Here is a 12,828-nt window from a genome sequence, read left to right on the forward strand (position 1 = left end):
CAGAGTACTCTGCGTTCACACCAACGGCTGTGAGATGAGAATCAGGTCCACGCAAACTGCACTGTTTGGGAAGGAACGTGAGTCTCCCTGATGGGTCTGGTGCACTGTATGAACGAGTGGCGCACGCTCGCACACACCCGGGTTGCAGCCATCACTCAAACAGGTTTTGTTTGCCCCCAGTTCCTCCCCACCTTTCGCCCCGCTCCCATTGCTCCTGCCTTCATACCTTCGCCTACACCTGGGACCCCCGGCCTAGCCCCTCACCCACAGGCATTAGGCCCCCTGCCACCATTTCAAATCCCTCCCCTAAACTTTCCCTTTCTTGAGATTTCAAGGACCAGAAGAAAGCCTGGCCCTTCCTCTGGGCCTCCTGTGGTGTCCTGGGGCAGGGCCTTTGTCTTTCCTGGGTTCCTGTGCAGTGCTGGGCTCACCCCCAGCGCGCAGCAAAGCGGCCGGCAGGGGGCATCCACCCTAGGAAGCAACACCTTTCCCCCTAATGACGCCAAGCTGTCCTGCTCTGCCCCCCCACCCCCATGCCAGTTACTACGAGCACCATTCATGTAGGGGGCAGCCGTTGTTACCCAGGGCCACTTGAGCCCTATGGTTCAGCTGGGCTTGGGAGATGGGCCTGAGCAGAGAACATGGACTAGTGACTACACTCAGGAGAACCAGCCAAACAGCTGGCCTCCCTGGGCCAAGCAGGCCGGAGCACACACGGCCCAGGCCACCAGAGAGGGTGGCAGGAGGCCAGGGCTCTGTTTCTGGCTCACTGGGTTAAAAGGTTCCTGAACCCCATTTACAAAAAACAGGCAGTAAAGCCAGAGGGACACATCTCCTCTCTCAGGCTTTAAAAGTCACTTCACCCTTCAGCCACGATATTTAAATAAGTCCCAAAATATCACCCTGTAACCTTAACTGTGACCACAGGAGATGGTGATACACAGCAGAGTTTAGAGTGAAATACGGACTGATCTATCGTAGATGGAAGGTGCTAAGCTCCTACAGTGCGGAAGGATGGTCCAGGGGTTGGGGTGCTAATTTGGGACTTACAGCTGAGTTCAATTTCCTGCTCTACCCTGGACTTGCTTGGACTAGGTTCCACTTTCCCCGTGCCTCAGTTCCCCTTCTGTACAATGGGAATAATTGCACTGCTGTGCCTAGCGTGTGTGAGGATAAATCCATTATGGCTCGTGATGAGCTCAGGTACTATTGTATCTTATAGATAAGACAGAATATATCATATTGCCTCTATATAAATCCATGGTACGCCCCACATCTTGACTAGTGCGTGCAGATGTAGTCGCTCCATCTCAGAAAAGATATACTGGACTTGGAAAAGGTTCAGAAATGGCAACAAAAATGATAAGGGGTATGGAAGGGCTGTTGTATGAGGAGAGATTAATAAGACTGGGACTTTTCAGCTTGGAAAAGAGACGACTAAGGGGGGATATCATAGAGGTCTATAAAATCATGACTGGTGTGGAGAAAGTAAATCAGGAAGTGTTATTTTCTCCTTCTCATAACACAAGAACTAGGGGTCACCAAATGAAATTAACAGGCAGCAGGTTTAAAACAAACCAAAGGAAGTATTTTTTCGTACAACGCACAGTCGACCTGTGGAATTCCTGGCTGGAGGATGGTGTGAAGGCCAAGACTGTCACAGGGTTCAAAAAGGAACTAGATAAACTCATGGAGAATAGGTCCATCAATGGCTATTAGCCAGCATGGGCAGGGATGGTGTCTCTAGCCTGTTTGCCAGCAGCTGGGAATGGGCGATGGCGATAGATCATTGGACGATTACCTGTTCTGTTCATTCCCACTGGGGCACCTGGCATTGGCCACTGTTGGAAGACAGGATACTGGGCTAGATGGACCTTTGGTCTGACCCACGATGGCCAGTCTTATGTTCTTAACTTGGGGCAGATAAGTACCTTACCCACTGCGCTGCCACTGAAAGCCCTTTGAAGTCTTTGGCTAAGTGCTAAGCATTTTCTGCACACTCTAGTGAGCCTTTTGAGACAGGACCGACCCAGCCCCACATCCATCCACCCCCCAGCTTTGGGTCTGGAGCCAACCTTGGTGTCTCTCCCCATCCTCTCTAATGGATGGAGCTAAACACCTGCCTTTGGGGCCAAGCAGATCCCAAAGTGAGCTTTATTACTGGGGCCCATTGTGATGGGCACAAAAGGTAAATCTTTAGTGGTTAAAGAGACAGCAAAAGAACAAAGCAGATTACCTGAGTAAATAAACAAAAGCCACAGACTGAGCTTAACACACATCCTTAACACACTAGATAGGTAGGATACAAATTAACAAATTCTCACCCTGAGTGATAAACAGGCTAGCAAATTCTTAAGGCACAAAGTTGCCTTGGCTTTCCCAGGTTTTCTTAGCCTGGGACCATCACTTCTCACAGTTCAGTCTTTGTTCCTCAGATGTTTTCAACTGTGTTGTTGTAGACAGAGTGAGGACCCCTCATATTGTCATTGTCCCTCTTTTATATCTTCCCCCCACTTACTGGAAAGCTTTTTTGCTGTGACCTGGGTCAAACGGTTCCCAATGTGTAGAGCTATCTGACCGGGGTTAAACAGTTCCCATTGTGTCAAGCTCTCTCTGAGAGGTTTCTATTGCACACAGTTCCTGGGGTAATCCTTGTGCTTGTGTGCATTTCCTCAACCAACCACTAACATTGTTTGGCTTCATGGTCAATATTCCCAGCTTCCGATACATGTATACAAATTGGATACACACATTCAGTAAATTATGACCTTTCCAATGATATCATATGAGACCCATCTTGCATAAAGTATCTCTGAGTATACCATATTTGTATCATAACCATATTTCTGTTAAGAATATGGGATGTAACGTCACACCCGTATCTACACGACTCATGCACCGTGCTCCTGCCTCATGGCAATCGGGGCCTATCTCAGGGCATCCTGACTGCAAAGGCTGCTGACCAGATGTGACCGTGTGAGCCAACCCATGAGAAACATGTTGGTTTTGTCTGTTATTTGGACTGTAACAAAGCCACTGACAGGCCACTTATTGCTGAGCTAAACTGTCTGGTTGCCGGGGACTTCCTGGCCCAGCGCGATAGAACTGAGCTGTCTGACATTACACTGGTCTTGGTAAACTGCTCTCTGATGAGTCACTCTGGGAATGAAATGATGGGTGAGCATCCCGGTTACTCTCCATTAGGTGAAATGAGAACTGCTCCTTGGGTCACCGGCACTATGCAGGGAGGCTCCCCTTTATATGAAGTGACAGAGACTGTCTCTTACTAAATATACGTACAGCACCCAGCACACTGAGGCCTTAATCTTGGGTGGCCTTCTAGGTGCTACTGTAATACTACTAATAAAAAACCTCAAAGAATTGTTTTGAAGTGTTATTTATTGGAAAACCCCACATTTCTGTGAGAGCCAGAGACGCACAAAGCCAGCCCCGGCTGCTCTGTCCCACCCTGGCCGTCCCGTGATCCCATGTAGAGCTGTATGTTAACAGTAGCTGCCCTGGCACAGGCCAGGTGGTAACATGGGCAGGTGCCGAGACCGAAAGCTTCTCTCCAGCTGGCTCCGTTGTGGGGCGAGAGGCTGAGCCAGATTCTGTTCCACGCACCGTTCACAAAATAATCACGAGACAGACAGCAGTGGGGACACTTCCCTAACCAGGGCTTCCAAGTGCTGCTGTCCATCAGACCCTGCACTGATGAGCCGTCCCATCTGATGCCTGTAGGCAATGCCAAGCCAGAAGGGAGAGTTCTCCTACCCTCCTTCGGCTCCAGCGGACGCCAGCAGCCTTTAACCTGGTCAAGATGCAGCTGGGTCAGATCATCCACTGGTCTTGGTCTTGCTCAGCTCCTTCCATGTCCACCTTGGGCAAATGACACAGGAAGGACAATCCCTCATCTTTCGCGGGTCCGCTCCCAGCGGATAGCCCCCAGGGAGGCTGGCTCTCGGAAGGGATGTGTTGTGGGAGGGAGAGAAAGGAAATGGGAGGCAGGACTCCTGGATTCTATACTCAACTCCACTGCTAAGTGACCTGGGACAAGTCAGCATCTTTGTGCCTCTGTCTGTCAGACTGGGACAGTGATATTCCCCAGCTCCCGGGGGGTGACTGGAAAACTCACCGAGACAGCTCGGCCATACTACCGGTCTCTGGAAATAATACCAATCCCTGGAGCTCTCCCGGCTCCCGCCAGGGCTCCCACAGCAGGCGGGAGAGATTTGCCAGCAGGGCTGAGAAAGCGAGAGGAGGCTGCCTGGAGACCCCTGCGATGGGGGGGGTCCTATGAGGCACTGGGGAGGGATCTGTGCAGGCTGTTCCACCGGAGAAAAGCCCAGTGTCAGGAACAGAGACTGGAGCTGGGGTTGGATGATCAGGCAGGCTCGTTCTCGTGTGGGGTGCAGGGGTACTAGGGAAACTCTCAGATTGACCTGTCCTGCTCCCCAGAAGGAGCCTGCCTGGGTATCGCTGCTTTCCCTGCTGGGGGATGGAGGTAGCTGGGTGGTGTGGCGCTCCCCAGCCACCTCTCTGCATGTGTCCCCACGTACTGGGATCTGTGGATGCGAGCGTGGCTCGGTTGCTGAGGTCCACCAGGCCCCACCCCCACATACCTCATTGATCTCCCCGTCATCCGGGGACTCGTTATAATCGTTCATCTCGTCCATGTCCTGCATGTCCTCGTCGTCCTCAGAATCCTCTTCGCTGTCTTCGTCGTCTTCGTCATCCTCCTCTTCCTCCTCATCATAATGCTGCAGACGCCAGGGTAACCCACAGCTGTCAGCCCCCTGCAGCACCGCCCCATTCCCCCAGCTCTTGCCTCCCGCGGCCTGGCTTTCCCTCCCGCAACCCTAGGGATCAACCCATCCTCTGGCCCAGCACCCCCTGCCCCAGCACCCAGTGCCCTCAGCTCCCGCAGCACTCTCCCTCCCGGCTCACGTACCCACACACTGGGGCCCACAGATCTCCCACAGCCTGTAGTTCCACGCCCACCTTACCAGCTCACCTCCCCTGGTGCGGAACTGGAGACACTCCCTCCCCACTCAGCACCAAACCCCCGGAGGAACCGCACCACTGACGAACACAGGAGAGTCGCCGAGTACAGCAGATCACTTCCCATTCACCCTGCTTCCTAGCGGGGAATCTCGCCCCCTTCCTGGCCAGGGTCTCGCTTCATGGAGACCTCCTTTCCAGAGGAGGGGGCTAGCGGGAATACAGTGAACCCCTCCACCTTGTGGGCTGAGCGTGTGGCCTCCCTGGTGCTCCCAGCCTGAGGTAGGAGAGGAGGGTCTCGGCATTTTCCAGATCACTGGGAGCTTCTAACTGGAGCTGAGCTGACCCCCAAGGAGCCCCGGCAGTCACCCATGAACAGAGCGTTCCAACGCCCTCTAGAGGCAGCTCTAGTTGTAGTTAGGGCCCCGGGTTTTTTTTGCAAATAGGAACAAACACAAGATAAAACAAACTCACTCATTTGCAGAGGCAGGTCTTTTCCCAAGGGGCTGGGCCTGACACTGCGCCCAGGTACACAGGGCTGCAGCGCCACTCACTCAAATTTGGCCTGGCCACCCCACTGTCATCACGACGGAGGGGCGGCCGGGCCAAACCTCAGCAATGCTGACCCCGGGAGCCACTGCGACCCTGTGGGCCGTGTTGCAATGCTCCAAGCAGGGAGCCGGGCCCAGTCAAGCAGGACAGGAGGCGCTGCTGTGGGGTGGGCTTGCCCTGCAACCCCCCTGGGTCTCTCCCCATCACGCAAGACCCAATGCCCTGCCCCCTCAGGGCTTCCCAACTCCCCCCAGAGGCAGGCCCCAATTTCCCCTGCCTCCCACATGGGTAAAATGGAACAACACTAAATTCCCCTCCCCCCCGGCAAAAAAAACAAACAATAAAAATAATGTCACGGGGCTGTAGTTATAGTACTCAGCACAGGTGAGCGCTCCACTGGACTACACTACCCAGAATCCTCAGCAGGAAGTGATGTGCACCTGTTTAGCGAGTTAAAAACCCAGCACACTGGATTGTTAACCGCACAACCTCCAGATCCTGGTCTTCCCTTCTTAACAACCAAAACCCTATAGCACAGAAGAAGGGTGTCAGGATTCTTACCTCGGAGGCAGGTTTTCCTATAGGGACCAAATTATTGTCTTTTTCGGCAATACTCTGCAGCTGGGGGTGGAAAACAGACAGAGGAAAGTCAGTCCGAAAAAGCTGATGCTACACAATGCCTCAGTACAGTACCCTGCACATCAAGCGTCGTAGGGGGATAAAAACCAGCCTTGGTTTTCCCCAGGAAGGTATTGCACAATAAGTCTATACCAGGGTGGGCAAACTTTTTGGCCCAAGGACCACTTTGGAGTTGCGAAACTTTATGGAGGGCCAGGTAGGGAAGGCTGTGCCTCCCCAAACAGCCTGGCCCCCGCCCCCTATCTGCCCACCCTCAGAACCCCTGACCCATCCAACCCCCCGACCTGCTCCTTGTCCCCTGACAGCCCCCTCCTGGGACCCCTGCCCCAATCGCCCCCCGGGACCCCACCCCCTATCCAACCCCCCTTGCTCCCTGTCCCCTGACTGCCCCCCAGGACCTCCTGCCCCTTATCCAACCCCTCCTCACTCCCTTACCACGCCGCTCAGAGTGGCAGGAGCTCGCAGCCACGCCACCGCACTGCCCAGCAGGAGCGGTGGGCCAGAGCGCCGGTGACGCAGCGTGCTGAGGCTGCGGGGGAAGGGGGACAGCAGGGGAGGAGCCGGGGGCTAGCCTCCCAGGCCAGGAGCTCAGGGACTGAGCAGGACGGTCCCATGGGCCGGATGTGGCCCGCAGGCCGTAGTTTGCCCACCTCTGGTCTATACCCTTTCCTTTAAAGCATCCGGAAGCGGCTATTGGCAGAGGCAGGACACCAGAGTAGATGGAGCAACTGACTGATCCATTATGCCAATTGCTAAGTAATCTGCAGCTCTTGGGTCATGAAAGATTCAAGGAGAAAGATCACTTCACCTGCCGCTGAAATGCAGCCACTTCTGGGTGGCAGCTGCTTAAAAAGTTGCCTTGTGTTATGTGCTTAGGCCAGCAAATGGAGAAGACTGTATTCAACTGAAACCACAGGCTGAATTAGAGATTACCCACAGGCCCTGGGGCTCACAAAACAACTCTTATTAAAACTGCCAGGGGGAATATAAAGACCACAAGCGACCAGGGCCTTGATTGTACATCTCATCCGAACAAGGGCTCTCCCTGCAGCCCAGCTCCGCAGCATCATCAGCTCAGCACTGGATCACGGACGCCCCTTGCTGCAGCACAATCCTTCGAGGTCTCCCAACCCTGCTAAGCATGTTCTAGCCAATGCAGAGACTGAAGCAAAGAGAAGCCACAGAAGGAGGCAGGGTTAGAACCCAGGAATTCCTGACTCTCAGCTCTGTCCACTAAACCGTGACGCTGGCTGCCCACAAACAAGAAGGCATTTTGCTCCAATGCAGCACAAGGAATGCTGCTCCCTGCTCTACTTTGAGACGGCTCCGTGGGAGCAGGAGCAGGGTCTAAAATCTGCAATCTAGGCTTGGCTGTATGCGATCTAGAGCTCTGGAAAAAGGATGATGACCATTAGACGGGGAAATGCCCTATTAGGTGTCCCAGCTCCCCTAGGCCAGAGCAGGATTGGTCCCGAGTCACTTCTCCAATGCTCTGAACAGTCTAGTTGGAAGTGACTCGGGCAATGACGCTTCCACCGTTGTAATCCCTGGCTTCTGTAATACATCGCCGCATCCCTCTGGAGACTGCTCCAGGGCCTGTCCCAGCTCCCTCTCAGAGTTTTCCTGAACGTCTTCACAATGGTTTTCCCACCTGCCTCATGAAGCATTGTTGCACCCAAGTCCCTTCACAGAGCGATCCCACTTCGGCCTCTGTAGGTATGTCTGAACTCCTTCCTGTTTCTCAACACCTTTCTGGTCCCAAGGTGCTGATCAGTGTTGGGCTGTACCCATAGTACCTTTCCCACCATTGCTGTCATTGGCGCAGCTCCCCAAGGGTATGTCTGCAAAGCAGTGTAAACCGGGCTTGAGCCTGGCTCAAGCCGAATCCCCCTTGCGTCCACACACCAATTGTGCTAACCCTGAGGCTTGAACCTAGGGTCCCAGGACCCTGCAGGGCTGGAGGGTCCAATCCCATTTTAAGTTGGGACGCAGGGTCTGAGCCCTATTGCTTTCCTGTGAGCACATGGCACTGGCTTGACTCAGGTCCCAGAAGTCCTCCGGATGTATCCCAGAGTTCCTTGGAGAAACTTCCTTAGACCTCTTTATGCCGACAATCTGTGGAGTTGTCTATTGCTCTCTAGTGCAAAGGGAACCCACACTTCCCTTTGCTGACCTGAACTCCTGCTATTTGCATTAACCCATTATTTCAACAGTCTGCAAGTACACTAAGAGAGACCAATCAGAAAAAGCTTTTTGCAAAGGGAGCTGCTTCCTGGTAACAAGAGCACAGCCAGATTTTGGTGAATCTGTGGTGTGAGGCCAGTAGCACTTTGGACTTCAGCAAAAGCAGAAGGAATGACTGTGCACACCAGCAGGTAGCTAAAATGCTGGTAGCTCTGCTCAGCAGAGCCTGGCTGCTCCCGCTCCCTGCAGGGCAGCCCCCTGATCCCCGCTCCAGTCTCTGCTCCCCACTAGCCTCCCTGGGGCTACATGGGCAGGGGCACTTGGGTAGCATGCACTATTAGGGTGGCGAGTGGGAGCCAGCCCCAAAACTTCCCCACAGCCTCCACTGGTGGCAGCTTCAGCTCCGACTCCTCCTTGCTGCCATGCAGAGTTTGCCCAGAGCAGGGAGCAAAGCTGACAGACAGGAGGCAGCTCCCGGCTTCCAGGATGTTGGGCATCATCCTTCTTGTTATCATGAATCATTAAAAGAATCTGAATTTAAAAATGCATGTTAATATCACCTCTGCAGATCATTAAACCTCCTTTCAAACAGGAACTGTGGCACCTCAATCGTACTCTGACATATGCATTAGAAACCCAATGAGAGAACCATGGCGTTCACTTTTTATCATGCTATGATGCTGGGGTTTTTTTTTTAGTTTGGCATTTCACCCAGGCAGGATGATGAAAATGAAGCTAGTCAGTTTTATTACTGGATTCATGGACCAACATAAGGCTATGCTATTTGGATTGCGAATGCTGTAAGGGAACATTTAATGCTGATCAAAACCACAGACTTATCAGCTGAATTAAAAATAGTCACAGACATTCCTGTTGATTGTAGGTTGCGTAAAACCCTTGATCTGACAGTGTCTTTTGAGTGACCATCAGTTCAGTTATAGTCACTAGCTTCATGGTTATGTTATGATTTGTTTGTTTAAAGTAAGGACATGAGCCATGAGTGACACTCGTTTAAAATATTTTAAAGGTATTTAGGCATCTAGTGGGATTTTCAAAAGCACTTCGGGCTCCTACCCCCAGTGCCATCAAGGGGAATTGGGCACCTAGATCCATTTGAAAAACCCACTGGACACCGAAATACTTTTTAAAATTTAGTCGCTGGTAACCGCCCAGAAAACATCGTTGTCCTCGGGCAACCTGCTCAGAACAGCGTGAGAGACCTTACCGAGGGGCTAAGGTCTGAAGGGGGCGAACCCCAAGGCAGGGGAGGAATTGTGCCGGGTGGCGCGTGACGAGCAGAGCCAGACCAGAACCAGCCTCCGCCTCAGGATAAGCGTCCTGGCAGCCCGGTCTCCGGGCCTCCCAGGGGAAACGATGGAAGCGCCACGACGTGAGTCATCTGAGCTGGAACCGCAGAAGCCACCCGGCGCTAGCCCCCGAGGACGGGCCGGACGGGCGCCTGCAGGCACCGCCCGCCGCCCGGCCGGCCCCGAGGGCTCGGGGAAGCCACGCGCCGTCGGAGCCCCACGCCCCCCGAGGGAAGGGGGCTCCCGCCCCGCCAGGAGCGCGCCGCCCGCGGGCGCTGGGCCGACGCAGGCTCTGCCGTGTGGACGCGGCGGGAGAGCGGAGCCCGGGCCGGCGACGCCAAGGGGCGGCCCCACCTCCAGGGCCCCGCTGCTCACCCAGGCCTGGTGCTGCTGCTCCTGCTGCTGCAGCTCGTTCTCGTCCACGCAGGGCCGGTCCAGGTTGAACCAGAGGGACTCGGTGACGCGCGGGAAGAGCGAGGGGAAGAGCGTGGACATGGCGGGGGAGGGGCGGGTCACACCCGCGTGAGGGGGCGGGGCGTCGGGGGGCGGGGCTTCCGGGTCAGCTCCGGAGCCACGCGTGAGTCAGGCGGAGCGGCACGTGCCGGCTCCACTCACCGGACACCAGAGCCGGGCCGAGAGCAAGGCGCGTGACCCGGAAGCATATCCTCCCGCGCGCCGGAAGTGACCGAGTGGAAGTCGGCAGCCCCTCCCCTCACGCATGCGCCGTGCTCGGGGAGGCGCCGTGACTGCAGCGAGAAATCGCGGCCCCCCCGCCGGCGGGGCGTGTCTGGGCTGCGTCGCTCAACTCGGGTCCGCGGGCGGGGGGGGCCGGAAGCGCCTGTCAGGGGCAGCGCCGGCGGCCGGAAGTGGGGCAGGTCCCGCCCCCCGAGGCTGTTGGGGCCCGCCCCGCCCCACGCGCTGCGCGTGACGGGGGGGCTGTGAGCGGGGGGGGGCGGGGTTACATTCCCGGCGGGGGCGGGGGGGCTGCTCCCGCGCGCAGGGTCCCGCGGCACCCGGGCTGGGCTCGGGCGGGAATTCCCCCGCCCCCCGCTGCGAGAGATGGGGAAACTGAGGCAGGGGGCGGTGACCTGGCCGCCGGCCAGCAGCCGCACCGAGCTTTGAACTCGGTCCCTTCCGAGCCCTGCTCTGCCTCGCTCGTCACGAGGCCACGGTGAGGGTCGCCGCTGGTGGCCCTCAGAGCCGGGGGCTGAGCCCGCGGGGGGGGGGGGCTGTGCCGCGCCCCGTCCGTTATGATCATTCCCGGGGAGGGGGGAGCCCGCTGTGAGCCGGCCCGGCCCGACACTGGCTGGGGCGGGTCCTGCTGCGAGCCGGGGGCTGGAGGCCCCCTGAGGTCCCTGCCCGCCCTGTGGCCCGGGCCTGAGCCGCCTCCAGCAGGAGCTGGGCGGCCCGCTGGTAGTTTGGAGGTGGTAGTTTATTCATGGCGACGGGGGCTGCCCCCGAGCAGCAGCTGGCCAGTGAAAGAGTTAACGGTGTTTTCTTGCTGCGGCTAATTTCCTTTTCTGTTCCGTAGCCAACCCCAGCAAAACCTTACGGCTGCCAGCAAAGACCAGCGCGCTCCGCCGCCGGCCCGCGGCCCAGGCGATTGTGCAGTGCACCCCCGTCTGGGAGCTGTAACATGGCAATCCGGGGACATGGTAAAAGTTCGTCGTGGCTGGCCACTGGTGGCTTGTGTGCGGGGGGTGTGGACTGTGTTGGGACCTGGTGCGCTCAGATGCAAGTGAGCCAGGTGCACCCAGAGAGTCGTGGTCTAGTGAGCTCGGCATGAGCAAGGAGCTGTATTCCCTACTTCCTGGGCGGGTGTTGGAGATCCGTCAGTTAGTAAAGTGCTTTTGACAATCCGGGCTAGTTATGAATAAATACCTTGGCTCATTCGGACAGAAACAGGCCCATGGGGTTTACAGTGCTGTCCTTTCAGATTCGGGCAGCCCCACTGGATTTGCAAGGTTAGGAGGGCACGATGCCTAAGGGGATGGTGTCTTGTCCAGAATGCTCTTTACTCCCGTGAGATGATTGTGGGGCTTGAATGTCCCGCGGTGGACAGCTGGGATGAGGCAGGATGGTGCAGTGGTTTGGGCCCCTGTCTCCGGCCTGACGCAGCCCTGCTAACTTCTGGGGGATCCCAGTGTAGTGGAAAGAGAGCCTGAGACATGAGGCCTGGTGTGAGAGACCCAGTATGGGGCCCAAGGTTTGAACTAAAGTAGTGGTCGAGCCCTGCTGCTATGAAGCAAAGGTAGTAAGAGTCAGGCTGTGAGCAGAAGTCAGGCCCTGTTATAAAACATGCCTGCTTGCAAGTTCACAGAACCTGGCAAGGACAAGGCTGGTATTGCAAAAACACAAACATTCCTGAGAAGTGCTAAGCACGGGCCACTTGTGATGATCTGTACCTCGGGGTCGGGGGGGGACGACACCCAGCACCTCCATGGTCATCCTTATAATATGATTGTGTGGTATCCAGTGCAAAAATTAGTCATGTCGGGTGTCTTTGGAAGGCTCATGATGCACTGAGCATGCTGTCATAGTAATGTTATAGGTTGTAATTTTTTTTTTTTTTTGTTATGAGGCTGAAAATGTGTCCTCATGGCTTAAAACAAGCGCAGGCAAAACTCTCCAAGAGCAGAAGTGCAATTTACACCTCATCAGGGCAGGTATGGGACAAACCCAACCCAGCCCAGCCTCACAGGAACAAAGGACACTGGCCTAGGCAGCAACAAAGGATCTGTTGGACTCTCGAGTGAGTCACCCCCCTTCCTTTGGTCAGTTTGGGACTGCGATGAGGTAATGCTCACCTGACTTTGAGGGGGGGGGGGGCCAAAGCCAGGAGGGAAGAAAGAAAATGGTAAAAGGGAGAGACGTTTGCCAGGCTCTTCCTCTCTTTTCCACCTCCATCTACAGACACCACCACCAAGCCACTGAAGCATTGATCAAAGGGGAGAGCCTGGTTGAAGGGCAACCAGCCAGCCTGTGGTGAGAAGCATCTAAGTTTGAAAAGGCACTGAAAGTGTTAAGGTCCACTTAGAATGCATTTTGCTTTTATTTCATTTGACCAAATCTGACTTGTTGTGCTTTGACTTCTAATCACTTAAAATCTATATTTTGTGGTTAATAAATTTGTTTGTTTCTTCTA

The 12,828-nt window shown here is 55.4% G+C and overlaps 1 protein-coding gene and 1 long non-coding RNA gene across 4 annotated transcripts; one reads left to right on the forward strand and one right to left on the reverse strand.

Annotated features, from left to right (window-relative positions):
• Window positions 1-3,381: 3,381 nt before the first annotated feature.
• On the reverse strand, window positions 3,382-10,418 carry ANAPC15 (anaphase promoting complex subunit 15). Of its 2 annotated transcripts, none has more exons than XM_037913258.2 (4): window positions 10,299-10,418; window positions 6,115-6,174; window positions 4,623-4,760; window positions 3,382-3,879 (listed from the first exon to the last, which is right to left on the reverse strand). In XM_037913258.2, exons 1-4 carry the CDS (start codon window positions 10,401-10,403, stop codon window positions 3,832-3,834), a joined length of 351 nt encoding a protein of 116 aa, XP_037769186.1. In that variant the 5' UTR covers window positions 10,404-10,418; the 3' UTR covers window positions 3,382-3,831. The 2 variants fall into 2 exon arrangements, with proteins under 2 accessions (XP_037769186.1, XP_037769117.1); XM_037913189.2 differs by having other exon boundaries at window positions 10,059-10,414.
• Window positions 10,419-10,630: 212 nt separating this feature from the next.
• LOC119567447 lies at window positions 10,631-12,337 on the forward strand. 2 transcript variants are annotated; one of them, XR_005227486.2, is made up of 3 exons: window positions 10,631-10,854; window positions 11,215-11,338; window positions 12,265-12,337. It is a non-coding gene; the product is annotated as an uncharacterized LOC119567447 (long non-coding RNA). The 2 variants fall into 2 exon arrangements; XR_006285435.1 differs by lacking the exon at window positions 12,265-12,337 and having other exon boundaries at window positions 11,215-11,575.
• Window positions 12,338-12,828: the final 491 nt, after the last annotated feature.

Source organism: Chelonia mydas, chromosome 1 (assembly GCF_015237465.2).
Source record: "Chelonia mydas isolate rCheMyd1 chromosome 1, rCheMyd1.pri.v2, whole genome shotgun sequence".
In the NCBI taxonomy this organism is placed as follows: Eukaryota; Metazoa; Chordata; order Testudines; family Cheloniidae; genus Chelonia; species Chelonia mydas.

Excerpts from the sequence above, each read along its gene's own strand:
- ANAPC15 (XM_037913189.2), bottom strand. The coding sequence starts at position 10,178 with ATGTCCACGCTCTTCCCCTCGCTCTTCCCGCGCGTCACCGAGTCCCTC. Across the intron at positions 6,175-10,058 it reads AGCAGCAGCACCAGGCCTGG|CTGCAGAGTATTGCCGAAAA; the intron begins GTGAGCAGCGGG and ends TTCCACCCCCAG. Across the intron at positions 3,880-4,622 it reads ATGACGGGGAGATCAATGAG|GTGGACATGGAAGGAGCTGA; the intron begins GTATGTGGGGGT and ends CATTTGCCCAAG.